Source organism: Odocoileus virginianus, chromosome 29, assembly GCF_023699985.2.
Source record: "Odocoileus virginianus isolate 20LAN1187 ecotype Illinois chromosome 29, Ovbor_1.2, whole genome shotgun sequence".
Lineage (NCBI taxonomy): Eukaryota > Metazoa > Chordata > Mammalia > Artiodactyla > Cervidae > Odocoileus > Odocoileus virginianus.
The window spans coordinates 13,793,347-13,811,730 of record NC_069702.1 but is presented as its reverse complement, the minus strand read 5'-3'; the positions used below and the strand labels follow the sequence as shown (position 1 = coordinate 13,811,730).

Here is an 18,384-nt window from a genome sequence, read left to right as displayed (position 1 = left end):
TCCCAGGGGCTCTCAAGAGTCTTCAACACCACAGTTCAAAAGCATCAATTCTTCAGCGCTCAGCTTTCTTTATGGTCCAATGTATGGAGTCATCCATACATGACTCCTGGAAAAACCAGAACTTTGACTAGACGGACCTTTGTTGGCAAAGTAATGTCTCTGCTTTTTAATATGCTGTCTAGGTTGGTCATAACTTTCCTTCCAAGTGTGGCCGTAACTGTGAGTGACCCTTCCATGGCATTCGCTTATTCATTCGGTCAGTCATTTGTTCATTCATTCATTCATTCATTCGGCAGATACTCAGTGCACTAACACCTATGAGGGGCAGGTACCTTCTGAACCTGCGGGTCTGGCCGTGACTAAGAGAAGCTTCTGGCCCTTCAGTCCATTTAGTTTACAGAGCATTTACTGCGTCCTCAATCTTCATGGGTTGGGCGGGGGGCGCAGTGCGTTTGCTCTGCTTGGTCAGCTCCTGTTGGCTGTTGTTGCGGGTGGTCTTTCCTCCAAGGACCACTTGCCCCTAGGAGGGCCAAGCCAGGCCCTGGGGACTCAAACAAGACACACGTGTCCCAGGGGCCCCCGCCTGGTGTGGACACAGAAGCACAGGAGGATGCTTGCCTGTGGGTGATTGATTAGTGTTTCGAGGTGAGCCCAGAGGTGTCCCCCACCCCGCCCCCAACTCCTCCAGCTCCTGTCTGCACCCTCCTCCTCCTAAGAGACCGTGCCTGGATGCTGACCCCGAGGGGCAGCCACAGGCCTGTGTGCCCGCTGGCCTCTGGCTGGTTTAACCATGGGGGACAGTAGAAGGAGACAGGGTGATGAGAGAGGCCGGATCGTTTATCCCCCTGTTCCCTGTCGTCTTGGCTAACCGTGTCCCTCAGGGCACAGCTTCCTTCAGAGGACAACCCCCTTCACACAGATTTCTCTGTCTCTGGTTCTTTCTCTCTCTCTTTCCTGTGACTCCTCCCTCCCCTCATGTCTCAGGCCTGGGGCGGGATGGAGGGGGATGGTTTCAAAACCTACAAATGTACCAGTCCCTGGGTACAGCACTTTCCCTGGATTCCCTTAGAACCTTCCAGAACATGTGTGAGCAGTCCTTTTATGGAGCTCCTCTCCAACCACCCTGTTGGCATGTGCCCTCTGCCCCCTACTGGGGCCTTAGTGAGCCTCACCCCCCTTCTGCCTGGATGCCCCCCAGAACAGCCTCAGAAGAGCCAGTTTATGCAAGGGGTGTTCCATCCTCATGGCCCCCAAACACCCACCCACCCATCTCTGAACACGAGGTCAGGGAGAGTTTGGGTGTCAAGAGGAGGTGGCACCGATCACTAACACTGCAGTTGTGGCTCTGGCAGAAGGTCATGGGTGCACGGCGTCTCCAGGAGAAACACAGCCTGGGCAGAGAGCCACTCGTGGGCTGGAACCGAAAGAGAGCTTCTGGCCCAGACTCGCCAGGCCCCAAGCCCAGGAAAATGTCCTTTCTGTGAAGGATCAGAGCTCAGAGGGGCAGATTGATCGATGAGAAAGGAGACACAGTGCTGGGTTCTCACATGGGGATACAGCTGTCCCCCTCCCCTCTGCCCTCTGCCGGGGGGACCGCTCTCCCTGAGAAGTGTTAGTGACCAGGCAAGGGCCTCCCTCCCCAACCCACATCCAGGCCACCCCCACCCAGCAGAGACCAACATAAGAGATGGTCCACAGGTGAGTTCAGTTCAGTCACTCAGTCGTGTCCGACTCTTTGCAACCCCATGAACCACAGCATGCCAGGCCTCCCTGTCCATCACCAACTCTCGGAGTTTACCCAAACTCATGTCCATTGAGTCGGTGATGCCATCCAACCATCTCATCCTCTGTCGTTCCCTTCTCCTCCTGCCCTTAATCTTTCCCAGCATCAGGGTCTTTTGAAATGAGTCAGCTCTTCGCATGAGGTGGCCAAAGTATTGGAGCTTCAATTTCAGCATCAGTCCTACCAATGAAAACCCAGGACTAATCTCCTTTAGGATGGACTGGTTGGATCTCCTTGCAGTCCAAGGGACTCAAGAGTCTCCTCCAACACCACAGTTCCAAAGCATCAATTCTTCAGCCCTCAGCTTTCTTTATAGTCCAACTCTCACATCCATACATGACCACTGGAAAAACCATAGCCTTGGCAAGGTGACTTGTAATCACAACTTGTCTGTTCTCAGGTGGGCCCCGGGGAGGTGGGCTTCCCCAGGTCTCCCATAAAGATGCTACAGGCCGGGGCCTCAGCTCCCACACTCTCCTGGTCCACCCAGGTGGACCCCTGCCTTCGTGCGTCTCCTCCACGTGGGATCATTCCTGTAGCTCGGGTGATAGTGAAGCCATGGCTGGCGTGCATAACCCTTGTAAACCTAGGGGTCCTCGTGCCTCCTCTGGGAGCAATGACACCATTGGGAAGCACAGTTCATCTCCAATAGGGAGGAGGGGTTCCAATCGACCCGCATCTCTCCTGAAGAACACTGAAGGGGATCACTTCCGAACCCTCAGTATTACTTTCTGGAATGTTCCCACCTCCCCAGTGACTTCATATGTTCTACCCCCCAGACGCTCCAAATCCTTAACCCCCTTCCTTCTCCAGGCCCAGATCCATGTAGCTGCTATTCTTTCTCTCCCAGCTCTTACTGTGTAAATTAACATCGTTTCTCTGATTCAACAGGAATCCCTTCTCCTTAGGAGAGGTTGGGGAGAAGAGGTGGGCAGTGGATAGACAAATGGAGAATACGCTTTAGCTGGACATGGTGGGAGGAGGTCTGCAAACACCTGCACACGGATGGTGTGCAGCGTGATCGTTCAGTCCCTCAGCTACTCAGACTGCAGGAGGGTCCTAGGTTTCTACCGGAAAGACATGTCTGGCTGATTCGGGGGACCTGCACTTGGTCGGTGCTGAGTTTATAGCCCCGTGTCCCCTGTGTTTGTTTTCCTTTGCCCTCCTTCTGCTGTTGCCTAATCTCATTGAAAGTCTAGGGCTCTCTCACCTGGGATACAGGGCAAAGTACAAGCGAATGTTTTTACGAGGCTTGGCGCAGAGCCTTCAACGCTCTCAGCTCTAAGTCTAAGTCTGTGTGCTGATGCAGCCGAGATAAGAGGGGGGAGATATGAGACCCCCCCAGAGGAGGTGGGAGGAGGCAGGCCTGTCCCCCGTCTGCTCCCACAGGGTCCCCATTCCTGGGGTGACGGCTCTGCAGTCCCGGGAAGGAGCGACAGGTTTCGTTCCTCCTCCGGGGCCCCGCCTGACGCCTGCCTCTCCTTCTCCCGCCAGCGTCATCATGACCGGAGCCTACAACAACTTCTTCCGCATGTTTGACCGGAACACCAAGCGGGATGTGACCCTGGAGGCGTCGCGTGAGAGCAGCAAGCCCCGGGCGGTGCTCAAGCCGCGGCGCGTGTGCGTGGGCGGCAAGCGGCGGCGGGACGACATCAGCGTGGACAGCTTGGACTTCACCAAGAAGATCCTGCACACGGCCTGGCACCCGGCCGAGAACATCATCGCCATCGCGGCCACCAACAACCTGTACATCTTCCAGGACAAGGTGAACTCCGATATGCACTAGGTAACCGCGGCGGCCGCGCGCCGGAGCGGCCACCGGGGGGCGGTGCCGGGCCGGGTCCCTCCAAGCATCCCAGGACCGGACCGGCTTCGCGGATGATTTCTGTCGGAAGACAGGACAAAGAAGGAGTCACAGTAAACCGACGGGACCGTCGGCCTGGAAGTTCACTTCTTGCATCCCGTACTTTAATCGCGTGCAGTCTTTCCCACCTTCTTAGGATGTTTTCCGTCTGCGCGTTCATTTTTCACGCCAGCGGTTTCCTTTCTTGGGGGCCTCTGGGACCCCGGAGCGGTGTATCTCGCGCGCCTCACTGGCCCCAGTTCAGGGCTCCGGGGACAGATAACGAAGCTCACACAAGCCAGCCAGGGATTCTTTTGATGCTAAATGGAGCAGTTGCCACTGTCTCAGAGCCGAGGGTCTCACCTTTTTACATTTTTGATGGTGAATTCATGCTGAGAATTTGCCAGTTCCTCTTTTAGGTTATTTTAATGTCTTTCAAAATATCCCAGGTCCCTTAGAGTTTCTCGAGAGGAAAGGGAGTGGAATCCACCTACAGTGCGTGCCTGTTTTCTCCACCACTTGACCACCCTTCTCAGAGCATTTGCCCAGTGCTAGGCGTGGTGCCGGTCCTCCAGGCCCGCGGGTGTAACCCCTGTGGCTTGTGTGACCGCTCTCCTGTCATTCTGCAGCCGTCCTCGGCATCTCCTGGGAACTCGTCCTGGCTCCCTCCATGATCTTCCCGAATCTTCATCATGACCCTGAGAAGTGGGGGCCCATTCATTTCCTCCATACATGCCAACTCCACACTGAGTGCCAGGCTCCATGCCAGGGATTAAAGGTGAATAACTTGTCATTCCCCACTCTGCACTTGGGAAACCTGAGGCCCCAGGCCTGCACCAACCAAGGAGGGGCCAGGAATTCCATCCAGGCCTTCCCACAAGACCCTTTCCATCCCACCACGTTGGTGGCTCATGTTAAAGCAACATTCCAGCCTGGAAGGTTCTGGAAACATCTCTCCATCTTGTGAAGCAGGACAGAGCAGGTAGGACGATGATGAAGGTCGGGGAGAACTGAGACGCAGAAAGGAGAAGACCCCCCTCCCCGGGTCTCCTCGCCTGTTTGGTGATAAGGAACTCTGCCCTCTCTCCACCCCAGATGTGGACCCCAGCTCCTTTTCCAGATGCACTGAACTGTCTCCAAAAGAAAATTGCATGTTATGACCATTTTAAGATACCTTTTCTTTTCTGACCCCTCGCCGGCCAGTGAGAATGCGGCGTTTCCAAGATGGTTTCCTCTTGCTTTGTCAGGATCGGTTTGGTCCACCCGCCGACCAGGCCAACTTGTCTTTGCCCTTGGAACTCCCAGTGGAACCACGTGGCTTGCTTGCATTTTGATTCAGAAAGCAGAGTGCAGAGGCCCGACTGAACCTTTTTTTTTTTTTTAACAAGATGTAACCTAACCCAGGAAATAGACCCAACTCAAGATTTTTCTCAGCGGATAATGGTCTACTTTTGTGTGTGTTAAAGCACAGAACGCATGTGCACTCACTTCCAGCCATACAATAATACACAAGGAAATGGGTCCATTGATTTTTTTTTTTAATCAACATGAATGAAGAATGTTTGTTTATATATCACTGTAAAATCCAGGTGACCTGGATAGTATTATATGTACATATCTAATTAAAATTAACAATCACAGGATTGGATTCCTTTTTTCCCTTTGTAAAGAGGTTCAAGAATGTGATAAATTGTATAGAAATCTTGCTGAAGCCAAAATCCAGCTCTGAGGGCCTTATACAATTATTCGGATATTTGGCGCGATCATTTCCTTTTGTGATTCAGATGCTGAGAGGCAATTTGCATTTGCAGATGGAGGTTACTGATCAGATCATAGATTTAACATGGACCATTTCTACAAAATACAAAGCTTACACTGCATTCAAAAGGAGGTCTTAATACAGTTCCTGGTTCCTTACTCTGTTTTAAACTGTGGACAGCAAACCGAAAAGGGAGAAGAAAGGAAAAGATCTTCTCAGAAGAAAAAGCATGTCTTTGGATCCCTGGAAAATAATGATGTCCAAAGCGTAACGAATAAAAGCATTGTGAATAAAAATGTGTGTTGAAAAATGATGTTGACAAGGGAAGAGGTAAAACTAGACATGGCAGAAGGGCCAGTAACATAGTCACAAACTTTGCTTCCTTCCTGTTTAAATTTCCTGCTCTTTTTGAATGTACAAATGTTCACATAGTCATTGTGAAGTTGTTGGGTTGTTTTCGTTTTCATTTTCAATACTCTCTAAGGACTGATTGCTAGGTGGCTTCGGGTACGTGGTGGTAGATTAGACAGGCCTGACCATTTTGGACTCTGTAACTCATAGGTGCATTCTTGTTTTCTTGGGTGTCTCACAAACTATCCAACTGTTGAATAAAATTATAAATATGTTAATACCAGCTTTTTCCAATAAAATAACAAATGTTACATCGAAAATGAGGCTCAGGATGCTGTTTGTTTTTAATGGGTCATGGGTCCCGTCAAGAGGCACATGGCAGGTGGGGACACACGTGGAAAGCGGGATTCACCTCCAGGCTTTCCTGCCTCCAGCTCCCAACGCAGCTTTTAGCCTTTTCAGCTCTGATTTCATCACCAAGGAAATGGAGCTAATAATAATACCAACCTTGTGATTTGGGGGTTGTGGGGGGAAGGGCGAGATTAAATTGGACAACGGCCTGCAAATCACAGTGCCGGGCACATAAGCACGCAGTAAATGGCAGTTGTTTTATTTTGTTTTGTTTTGTTATGTTTTGGAGCAAGTTAGTATAGCCTACCATGATTTCCAAATATTCTGATTCTCCAATGATCATTTCTAACCCTCACATCCAACTTGAGAATATGGTACAGTTGAGGAAATTGGGGTTCAGAGAAGTTAGGAAACTGGCTCAGAATCACACAGCTAGGAGATGCTGGAGGCAAGTTTCTAGTTTGGCCCAGCTAACTCCTAATATAGTGCTCAGCCAGCGGTACCACTACACACAGTGTGGGACACGGTGCCTCCGTGTCCCAAGGGACAAGAGCTGGGAGAAGCCAGTCTGTAGGGCATCTGAATTAGTTCTGGAAGCCAGAGAGGCCCAGCCCCGCCTGCTGCGATGGCTGAGATAAGCCGGAGAATGTGTGGCAAAGCCCTTTACGTCCCCCGTGGTTCCTCTGCACTCCTTTTGGGAGCCCAGGCCTCACCTCTTTACTTTTAAGAGGAGGTTTTAAATTCAGGCCCAGCAGGAGGAAGTCAGCAGCTGCCCTAGTAGGTCTGCTGGCAGGATTTTGATTAACTTATTTCTCCATCAACTTCTCCACTCCAGGACAGAGGAGAAAGGAGGATAAGCCACTTCCGGACTGTGTGACCTTGGACACGGGGCTAAATTCTCTGAACCCTGTGTGTAAATAGAAGGTGTGTGTGTGTGTGTGTGTGTGTGTGTGTGTGTGTGTGTGTGTGTTAGTCTCTCAGTTGTGTCTGACTCTTTGCAACCCCACGGACTGTAGCCCACCAGCCTCCTCGTCCATGGGATTTCCCAGGCAAGGATATTGGAGTGGGTTGCCATTTCCTCCTCCAGGGGAGCTTCCTGACCCACATTTAGGGCAGACTCTTTACCATCTGAGCCGTGAGGAAAGATTAAAAATAGAGACTGGTGCCATTTCTTCTTGAGGGAAAACCAATGAGGTAATTAAAAAATGCCTTGTTAAGCTCTGTGGCCCCACTGTATGGGGATTTTACACATAGTATCTCATTTAGGTTTCATGTATGCCTTTTGTGGCAGAAGGGGGAGTGCTATTTCTAAGCCCATTTTATACATGAAAAAAGTAAGGTTTAGGGAGATTAAGATTTAACTTGTGCCAAAATTCATAGAACTTGAACATAAGCGGAGGAGCCTGGATTCAAACTCAGATGATGAAAGCACAGGTGGATGCCTAGACAATAGTGATGACACCCTGATCTCAGCCCCACCCAGCACTGACTTGAGCACCCCCTCTGGGACTTCACAGGTGTGATTAAGGTTATGGACCTGAGATGGGTGTTGTGGTCCGTGCGTGGGTTGGAAAAGAATTTCCAGACATGAGGCAGAATGAGAGGAGAAGAAAGTTTATTAGAATGGGAGACACAGAGGGCCAGCCCAAGGGAGAGCTGAACCTTTTCACAGGCTAGCAGCTAATATTTATAGCCTCAAGACAGAGGAAATTTCTCCTGGAATGGTGGCATTAGGTGATTGGTTAGGATGCTATAAGGTGGATAGTAGGGTGGGTATTTTACATAATATGGGATCAGGGAACTGGCAGATCTAGATCTGGAGGCTCATGGCAACAGTTGCTATGCAGCTTGGTCAGTTTCAGAGATTCTTATCCTGCGACCTTGGTACAGGGCTTCACAATGGGTAGTGTATCCTTGGTTATCCAGCGGAGACCAGTCTGTCCCAGGACTTCCAGAAAGTAGAGAACCTCTGTTGACTGTACTCACAGGGAGAGGCAGCAAGCAAAGAGGACTTCCCCTTCCACTGCTGGCTCTGAAGATGGAAGAAGGGGCCACAGGCCAAGGAGTGTGAGTGGCCTCCAGAAGCCAGAAAAGGCAAGAAAATGGATTCTCCCCTAAAGCTTCCAGAAGGAGCACAGTCCTGCCGACGCCTGGATTTTAGCCCAGTGAGACTGTCAACTAAAAAATATAGTCACAACCTGAAAGTTGACAGTTATGGTGGGAATGTTTAGGACTCCGAACACGGAAGACAGCATCTCAGTTATCTCTGAGAAAACTGCTCCAAGGAGGTAGGAGGGGAAATCAGGGTATATACAAGTTTGCAACAGGAGCAGGCAGTCTGAACATCAAAGATCAGGTATCGCGGAATTAAGCCTTCTATGCATGCGGAGATGCAAGCCTGTGGGCTCCCTGAATTCATTCTTTTCCTGTGCACCTCATCTCCCTGGGGCCAATCCTGCTTGCTTGTTCACCTTAAGGAGTGGCAAGTGGCTGCTTCTTGCATTCCCCCAGCTCCTCAGCCACCACCACTGGGGAGGGGCAGCATCCGTTGGATTGCAGTTTGGGGAGCCCTCATTCATGTTTGGAGGCCAGTGATCGTGGATGGCTGTGACATTTCTTAGTGATTCCTTTGGCAGGAGACATTTTCATTTCACAAGACCACGTGGGACTTCTGAGCCCCCAGCTGTAGGAGAAGACGTGTGTTGTTTTAAACCACTCAGTTTGTGGCCCTTTGCCACAGTGACCCTGGGAAATGAACGCACTCAGGTACCTTCATTCTGATCTCACAGTCAACCTTTTCAGCAGATTCCTGCCCACTTTCACAGATGAGGATCCCAGAAAGATCCAAACACCTGCCTAAACCCCAGCAGTAAAGGTGGGACCAGCTTCCACCTTGCCTTTCTTGAGGGCAGCCAGGGTGGAGGGCCCTGCCAAGGTGCTCTGGGCAATACTTGGGGGCTGGCAGCCAGATGGTGGCACAGAGGGGTGAGTGGGGCTCCTAGAAGGCCAGGGACCAGTGGGGAGCTGCACGTGTAGATGGGTCCCCTCCTCTAAGCAAGGCGCTGGGCTGAGCTATGGGCAAGTCACAAGGTGAGCAGTCCAGTTCAGTTCAGTTCAATTGCTCAGTCATGTCCAACTCTCTGTGACCCCATGGACTACAGCACTCCAGGCTTCCCTGTCCATCACCAACTCCCAGAGCTTACCCAAACTCATGTCCATTGAGTTGGTGATTTCATGCAACCATCTCATCCTCTGCTGTCCCCTTCTCCTCCCACCTTCAATCTTTCCCAGGATCAGGGTTTTTTCAAATGAGTCAGCTCTTCGCATCAGGTGGCCAAAGTATTGGAGTTTCAGCTTCAGCATCAGTCCTTCCAGTGAATATTCAGGACTGATTTCCTTTAGGAGGGACTGATGCAGGAAGGGAGACCCCTTCCAGGGCCCGAAACTGGGCTCTTGTCTAACACTCGGAAACAAATTGTCCGAGGAGACATATGCTGACAAAGCAAGAGACTTTATTGGGAAAGGGCACCCGGGTGGAGAGCAGGAGGGTAAGGGAACCCAGGAGAACTGCTCTGCCGCGTGGTTCGCAGTCTTGGGTTTTATGGTGATGAGATAGTTTCCGGGTGGCTTTGGCCAATCATTCTAATTCAGAGTCTTTCCTGGTGGCGCACGCATCACTCAGCCAAGATGGATGCTAGCGAGAGGGATTCTGGGAAGTGGATGGACAGGCAGGGTCTCTTCTCGACCTTTCCCGAACTCTTCCGGCTGGTGGTGGCTTATTAGTTCCATATTCCTTATCAGGATCTCCTGTCATAATACAATTCATGCAAATGGTTGCTATGGTGCCTGGCCAGGGTGGGCAGTTTCAATCAGTGTGCTTCCCCTAACAGGACTAGTTGGATCTCCTTGCTGTCCAAAGGACTCTCAAGAGTCTTCTCCAACACCACAGTTCAAAAGCATCAATTCTTCGGCACTCAGCTTTCTTTATAGTACAACTCTCACATCCATATATGACCACTGGAGAAACCATAGCTTTAACTAGACTGACCTTTACTGGCAAAGCAATGTCTCTACTTTTTAATATACTCTCTAGGTTGGTCATAACTTTTCTTCAAAGGTGCGTGGAATAAGACCTAAACTCTGTTTCCCTCCCCAATCTCTCCCAACTACAGACCAGCCTCTGCTCAGATGAAAGCCTAGCTGTCGCCCCATCTTCCCTGAGCCCTGAAGGCTCTGAGGCTCCTGATGCCCACTGGCCACTCTTTGAGGCTTGACCTGGAATGCGGGCCTCTAGTGAGCTGCCCAGCTGCCCCATCAGCTTTCTTACCCAGCACAGGTCAGGTCATTAGTCATTATTGTATTAACAGCAGATACTTCTGAGCTGTGGGCTGCTCCAGGCACTGTGCTGAGAGCATCGCATGCATCATTTCATTTGCAACTCACCATGAAAGAGGATGCTCATCTAACAGAGATGGAAACTGAGGCAGCAAGAGAGAAGGGGTACCTCTCACAAGGCCACAAACCTGTGAGTGCTGGAGCCAGGATTTGACCCCAGGCAGCGTGTCTCCAAACTCTGTCCTGGACTGAACCACTCTGGGTCCTGAACCACTGCACCACTTTAGGTCCCCATGGGTGGTGTCTGAGGGATGTTTTTGGGCCATGATTCCTGCTTGTCCTCTGCCAGGAACGCCTCTTAGAATGGCAGGCTGGGTCAGGACCTGCAGAAGTTCAACCACTTGATGAAAACTTCAGCAAAGGCTTACCAGCTTGGAGAGGTGGTTTCCTAGCAACCGAGAAGCTTTCAGAGCTCCAGATAATTGCCCCAGTTGTGAGTGATTCATTTCAAACAGCCATGTCCTTTTTAAAAAACAAAGCCCCATTGTCTCTACCTGGATGCTGTTAGATTTCCACACAGGGCCCACACAGTCAAGTGACATGATGGATTTCAAAGAACTGACATCTACAAAAGGCAGCAATATTGGAAGGGCACAAGTGAAAATAAAAATGGAACGGAATCCATTAGCAAAATTAAGCAAAAAGATGTCCAAACATGCAAAATGGAGGTGGATGTTTGGAGAAGTGACTTATTCATTTCACACACGTGTAATGCCTGTGAGAGGTGCAAATGACTGCATTATTTATAGATGTGCCAAACAAGAACTGACTTCACCTTTTGTCTTTGCTTAATCACTCATTTGTTCGTTCAACGACGGATTTCTGGGCACCCACTAGGTGAGCAGCACAGAGGCTAAGTGGTTCAGGGTGGGGACACTGGTGTTCAGCTCAGGGATTCAAATCCTGGCCCGGATGGCAGCTCTGGATCTTGGGGATGTTACCAATCCTTGTCACACCTCAGTTTTCTCATCCGCAAAGCATGGAGAATGTTAGTACCTATCTCATGGGGTAGTGCAGATTAAACAAGAAGATCCTTGCATATGTGGTCAGCACAGAACCTGGGCCCCCTGAAAGCCTGTTTAAAGACATCATTGCTCTTCCCTCACACTGGGACCAAGCTTCAGGGAAGTCTTGCTAAACCCTGCAGCTCGGTCCCCTGGGGGAAATCAGGGTAGCATGTGTCTGTACTGAGAATGGAGACCTTGTGAGAAGGATGGGAAGACAGCCTGTAGGAGGGAGGAGGGGCTGGGGGAGGCGGAGGTGGGGGAGGAAGAGGGCCTGCTGCAGGAGGCTGAGCAGGACCAACAACATCCCCTAGGAGGATGGTCTGAGATCTGCATGCATCCCTGGGTCCCCTGGCACTGCTGGCCAGAGCCTGGATTCCCTGCAACCTGGGAGGGCAAGGTAACAGTGCTGTTCATCACCAGCACCAGCCACTTTCCCTTCTACTGGTGATTGGGCTATGAACTGGTTTGGGAGAAATTTCTGTTCCCTCATGTGTGCAGGCTGGGTGCAGTGTTGGCCCAGGTGTCTTGCCCTGCTAAGTCATGGGGTCAGTGGATGACCCAAGTGAAGCCAACCCAACCTCTCCCCTGACTCTCAGGCCAGGAGGAGAATGTTCTAATTGCTCCCAGTAGCCAGAAATAGGGACATGGCAGGGGAGGCTGGAAACAGGGCTGTTCCAAAGGTCCAGCTCAAGATCAGGGCTTCACTACCAGAGAAGAAGGGGACTTCCGAGAGATAAAGGAAAACGGAGTGATGCTGCTTCCTTCCAATGCTGGAACTGAGCAGAACCCTGCGGGTCCTACCAAGTACTAAGGCCCCTCTGTGTCTCATGCCTCTTGTTCACAGAGATACTGAAGTCTCTCAGGCCTCCCTGAGTCACAGAAGAACAGACTCAAGCAGTCAAAGATTCAGTTCAGTTCAGTTCAGTCACTCAGTCGTGTCCGACTCTTTGTGACCCCATGAACTGCAGCACGCCAGGCCTCCCTGTCCATCACCAACTCCCGGAGTTTACTCAAACTCATGTCCATCAAGTTGGTGATGCCATCCAGCCATCTCATCCTCTGTCGTCCCCTCTTCCTCCTGCCCCCAATCCCTCCCAGCATCAGGGTCTTTTCCAATGAGTCAACTCTTCTCATCAGGTGGCCAAAGTATTGGAGTTTCAGCTTCAGCATCAGTCCTTCCAATGAACACCCAGGACTGATCTCCTTTAGGATGGACTGGTTGGATCTCCTTGCAGTCCAAGGGACTCTCAAGAGTCTTCTCCAACACCACAGTTCAAAAGCATCAATTTTTCGGCGCTCAGCTTTCTTCACAGTCCAACTCTCACATCCATACATGACCACTGGAAAAACCATAGCCTTGACTAGACGGACCTTTGTTGGCAAAGTAATGTCTCTGCTTTTTAATATGCTGTCTAGGTTGGTCATAACTTTCCTTCCAAGGAGTAAGTGTCTTTTAATTTCATGGCTGCAATCACCATCTGCAGTGATTTTGGAGCCCCCCAAAATAAAGTCTGACACTGTTTAGGACCCTACAGTCACAGATTCAGTATCTGATGTACATTCCTGAGCCGTTTTACAGATGCTATAACTGCCAGCAGAGGGAACAGCATGATGGCCAGGCTGCAGCCGTGACCTAAGACGTTCCATCCTGAGCAGCACTGAATCTCGGGCTAGAACAATTCCGAGAACTAGCCTCAAGAGAATGAGATGAACGTTATTGCTCATCATCTATATCTTTATGAGCATCAAAATAATGTAGGTGCTTGTTCTGCTGTATATGTAAACAGGCAACTAAAACTGTCCTCAGAGAGATGCTTCAAACTCATGTTATCTTTCAGCTGAGACCTTGGCCCCAGTCTCAGCATGACGCGGATGAAGACGGACCTTCATCCATAATCCCCTAGAAATGAAATGATTATCTGACGGAGGGGGATTTGTAAGCAGCTCTTTACGGGAAACAGCCCTCAGCAGGAAACCCCTTTTCTCTTGTCACTTTAGCAAAGCTACATTGAGACTAATTTTTAAACCAGGCCACCGCCCCCCTCACCACCATGGTCTACTCACCTATGGCCCAAGCTCACCTTTCAGATCTTTGAATCACACAATACCTTGCCTAATGAGTTGGTTTCTTCTGTAGATCCAAAGGGTAGAAATAAAGAATAAGTAATTAACAGATGACCAGATCTCTTCCCTGGCTTCTCCTTCAGTGATCTCACAGACAAAGTGTGTGAACAAGACAGTATCTAAAGAAAGATCACAAGGACTCGATAAGGCTGCAAAGAAGCTGTAACAAGGGGAGAAGTGATGACCTTACCCATCTCCCATCTCAATGATTAACTAAGATTACATCCCGTTTTATCTTTGAAAAACTTTCATGGCCAAGGAAAACCTTTAGAGTTGATTTTCTGCGGACCCTGATCCTCATCTCTCCAAATTGTTGGCTTTCTGATTAAAAGCAGTGTTTTCCATTTCTACCAACATTTGCCGCTTGTGTTTTGATTTTTGAGCAGCGAGCAGCCAGACCTAAGTTCGATAGCAATGCTTGTGATCAAACAACTCGCAAAGAAGCCCTTGTTTTCAGTTCCAATAGGACTTTTCAGCCAGAGTCGGCCAGTTCATTTCTGTGAGCTGCAAGCAAACAGTCCTAAAGATGGAAAAGACTGATGCCCACTCAGCATGCCCGTTACAATAGGATCAGGGTCTGATTCTGCGGTGGTGGCAATGAGTCACCATCAAACATACACACACAGGACAGAAAATGACTCAGCAAAGGTACTGACCGTGAACACGGCCCAACAAGTCCCAAAGAGGACAGGAAACTCAGGAGAAGGGGCAGCTGGGGTGCGGGTCCAGCCTGAGGAGAGGCAGACAGGTGAGTCTGTGAGGAGAGGTGAAGGCACCCCTGTGTGGAGGGGGTCATACAGGGACGCAGCTTTAGCCGGAGCGCTGAGAACCTCTGAGAGTTTCTAGGTCCCATGGGTGTCAATTACTTGCCTGGGTGGGGACTTCAGACCCCATGGTGGGGACAGAGACCCTCAAGGAGGCTAAACAGGGAGGTGGGGAGTTTTAATAAAAACAAAACCAAAAAACCCTCTCACTTTAGGGGATAACAGGCAGATAGCAGGACTCCAAGGGCTTCTGGGGGGCACCTCTGGGTGAGGGTGGAGTCCCAGGAGCCATGCCAAGGGTCTGTGGGTGCTGGGATCTGGGGACTCGGACCCTACCACTGGCCCACACGCAAGGCCCTGTCACTCCTGCCTGGGGGGACTGGTCACCATCAAAGGACCTGGCCTGTCCTCCCCAGAGCAGCATTCAAAGGGGATCTGGGGCAACCAGACACCACCTTGGGGGGTGGGGCAGAATCCCCAAGGGCAGAATGGGGGAGGCAGCCCGGAAGTGAAAAGAAAAGGAGAGCGGGTACCCAAGTCTAGGATTTAGGGAGAAGCACAGACTGGGCCAGTGCCCCAGGCCTGAGAAGGGTCCCAAGACCAGGAGCCAGACCCCATCCATGGCTTCCCCTGTCCTCAAGCCCCGGCGTTAGGGGGTGGTCTGCAGCCCTGCGGTGGGGCTGGTGGGAAGCTCAGTGCTGGGACCAGAGCTGCAGAGAGGCCCGGAGAGGCAGGGGTGAGACTGAGCAGAATATAAATGCTGGGCTTACCCGGGGTAGGGCGATTTTAGGGTGTGGACAAGGGCTTCTACCTGGAAGCCGGATGGGAAGGAGCCAAGAAGGAAGGGGAAGTGGAACAGGCAGGAGCCTGAGGTCTCCGCTGGGTGTCGAGGAAGGGGCTCCTGCCCAGCAGGGATACACGGGGCAGCGCGTGGTGGGAAACCAGCGAGCGGGGCTGCGGCGAGGGGGGCTGGGGCAAGCCCTCTCCTCCCAGGGCCCTGAAGAGCGATCCACGGCCCAGGGGCCCAGGGAGAGTGTTACCTCCTCGTAAGCCAGCCGGACTCACGATGCTGTGTGCCACCCTGGTCCAGGCTCACATGAGTAACAGGGAACCCAGGGAGAGGGTTTTGACCCAGGCTTGGGCCAGAGATTAGAGGGGATAGAAGTCCCCCAGGAAAACTCAGCAAAGGAGGCCAACCAATGTGAAGAAGGGTATGGAATGGGGCCCTCAGACCTACCTAAAGATCTCTCCCACACTAATGGTGGAGAATTTTAGGTTCATATCCCGTTTTTTTTTTTTTTTTTTACATTTTTTTTTAATGTGGGCCGTTTTTAAAGCTTTTGTTGAATTTGTTGCTTTTGTTTTATGTTTTGGGTGTTGTTGTTTTTTTTTGGCTGTGAGGCACGTGGACTCTTAACTCCTGACCAGGAATAGAACCCCCACACCCCCTGCATTGGAAGGTGAAGTCGCAACCAATGGACCATCTGGAAGTTCTTCACACCACTTTTAAGAAAGTAACATAAGCGAGTTCCCAAGGACACGTCAAAATACTAGTGGTTGGGTACACAAATGGTAGATTGTGGGGCAACTTTTCATCCCAACATTTTATTATAAAAACGTTAACTACATACCCTTTGAAGACTATCCTAATCTCTTCCTCTGCTACTTTCTAAAAGTAGCTACTGTGTATATTTTATTTTTTCATCCATCCACATCATATATGATTTATAACCCCTTCTCCCCCATCTGCAGTAAGGGTTTGAGGCCCCTGGGAATTTCCACCTGTCAAAGGCACTGTTGTCAGAACACCGAGCCTTTCTGTCCTCCGTGTAACTGGAGGACAGCCACTCTCCTCCTCCACCAGCACTGCTGAAGGCAATGGCGCCCACTCCAGTACTCTTGCCTGGAAACTCCCATGGACAGAGGAGCCTGGTGGGCTGCAGTCCATGGGGTCGCAAAGAGTCGGACACGACTGGGCGACTTCACTTTCATTTTTCACTTGCATGCATTGGAGAAGGAAATGGCAACCCACTCCAGTGTTCTTGCCTGGAGAACCCCAGGGATGGGGGAGCCTGGTGGGCTGCCGTCTATGGGGTCGCACAGAGTCGGACACTACTGAAGTGATTTAGCAGTAGCAGCAGTAGTCAGCTTCAACAACAGAAGAACTTCAAACTGCTCTTCACCAATTTGTTGAACAAATGAACACTCTTTTCTTTTCATGATGACTGAACGGCATCGGTCCCCAGGTGGAGACCCAGCCAGCCCAAGTGCGCTCTCCCAGAGCTTCACAGAGTGGTTCATGTGCTCACAGCAGGCTGGCGTGGCTTCAACCCTGATACCCAGACGTGCAGATCGGGAATTGGGAGGCTTAAAGGATTCTGTTGTCTCACAGCACATTCAGGAAAGACAAGGTCCTGCTTTATGGACAACTTTGAAATAGGTACTTGGAGAAATTTGAGTTTTTGCAGTTGCATGAGATGTGATCAGGATACAGGAATGGAAATGAAAAAAAAAAGAAAAGAGCATTTGATACGTGAATGTTGAAGAATTGGTCTTTTTTTTTTTTTTTTTGGCTGCACGGGGTCTTCCTTGTGGAACACAGGCTTTCCATGCTGTGGTGAGCGGGCTCTAGAGCACGCAGGCTCAGTAGTTGCGGGCACGGGCTTAATTTGGACCACAGCACAGTATTCTTGCCTGGAGAATCCCCATGGACAGAGGGGCCTGGCGGGCTACAGTCCATGGGGTTGCAAAGAGTCGGACACGACTAAGGACTTTCACTGTTTCTTTAACTTTTTCATGTGGGATCTTAGTCTCCAGACCAGGGATCAAACCTGTGTTCCCCTGCATTGGAAGGCGAATTCTTAACCACTGGACCACCAGGGAAGTCCTGAAGAATTGGTCTTTAGAGGCATGTCCACAAAAGGAGGGCAGTCTTTCTTTATTTTTTAATATTTTTTTTTTTTTGAGGGCAGTCTTTCTGATACTGCTCTGCACCCCCAGAGAAGATGGATAGGGAAGGTTCCGTGAAAGATGCTCCTCCAAGTTCTGGCATTTGGTGGTTTCACCGCACTGTATGGGAAACCGGTACCAAACCCTCTCCAGGCCTCAACAGCGTCTTCCCTGTGCAGCACAAAGGCTGTGATGGTTTCATGGTAGATCATGAGACCCCACTCCCCACCCCACCACATTGCAGACCCAGAGATGGGGAAGGCCCCTGTGGTGCTCAGACATGGGGTAATTTGCTGGTGGCCCCTGCAGTCAGCACAGTTCTTCCCTAGCAGGTCTAAGGGTGACCCCTCTGTTCTGAAGAGGGATTTTATGGCCCAGGTAAATGGTGGTTTCTTAACGGCTCTGTAAAAAGAACAGGCTTTGGTTCTGTCCAGCTCTGCCACCTCCTAGCCGTGTAACTTTGACCAAGTCCATACAACACAAACATGAACCTTTAATTCTCACGTGTATATGTTTGGGAGGTCAGGTGGCAGGTCATGGGACCTGGTTCCCAGGACCAAACAGCCTCACAAAGTGCCAGACCCATAGTGATGCGCAGGGACCTAGGTCCTCCTTGCAGCAGGAGTCTTTGCTCCCAACAGCCTGACCTCTGTAAATCCCTCCATGTGTCTACCATCTGGTCCTGGGCCCTGCAGGCAGCAGTCTGTTTATCAACAGGAAAGAAGGATGGTGAACAGGCCAGGGATTCTCAGGACCACAGGGGCCAAGGGCCTTCTGATGTTTACAGTCCCATGGAAACTGTCCAAAGAAGCAGCGTCTGCCTCTGAAGGGCCAGCCAGCCAGGTCTGCTGGGGAACTGGGGATGGTTTCCACTGTCCCTTTCCTCCTCCACACTGTACCTGAAAGGGCCCTCAGGTCCATTTTCCTGAGTTCAGCCCTGACCTTATACCAAGACCCTGGCTTCAGAGCCAAGAGAGGGGCTGCAGCTGCCTCCAGGACCAAGACTCAATCCCACCCTGGCCTTTGGACCCCAGGCTTCATCCTCTGGGACCCCCGGC

General features: G+C 50.8%; 1 protein-coding gene and 1 long non-coding RNA gene across 4 annotated transcripts in view; one reads left to right on the top strand and one right to left on the bottom strand.

The window, feature by feature from the left end:
• Positions 1-6,056, top strand: part of PPP2R2C (protein phosphatase 2 regulatory subunit Bgamma) — a 161,740-nt gene extending 155,684 nt beyond the window's left edge. For all 3 annotated transcript variants that reach the window (XM_070458148.1, XM_070458149.1, XM_070458147.1), the window contains exon 9: positions 3,278-6,056. In XM_070458148.1, the coding sequence (XP_070314249.1) occupies positions 3,278-3,569 (292 nt within the window). In that variant the 3' untranslated portion in view covers positions 3,570-6,056. The remainder of the gene's footprint in view (positions 1-3,277) is intronic.
• Positions 6,057-9,574: 3,518 nt separating this feature from the next.
• Positions 9,575-12,684, bottom strand: LOC139032025 (uncharacterized). Its single transcript, XR_011484567.1, has 2 exons — positions 10,611-12,684; positions 9,575-9,894 (listed from the first exon to the last, which is right to left on the bottom strand). It is a non-coding gene; the product is annotated as an uncharacterized lncRNA (long non-coding RNA).
• Between the last annotated feature and the right edge of the window lie 5,700 nt (positions 12,685-18,384).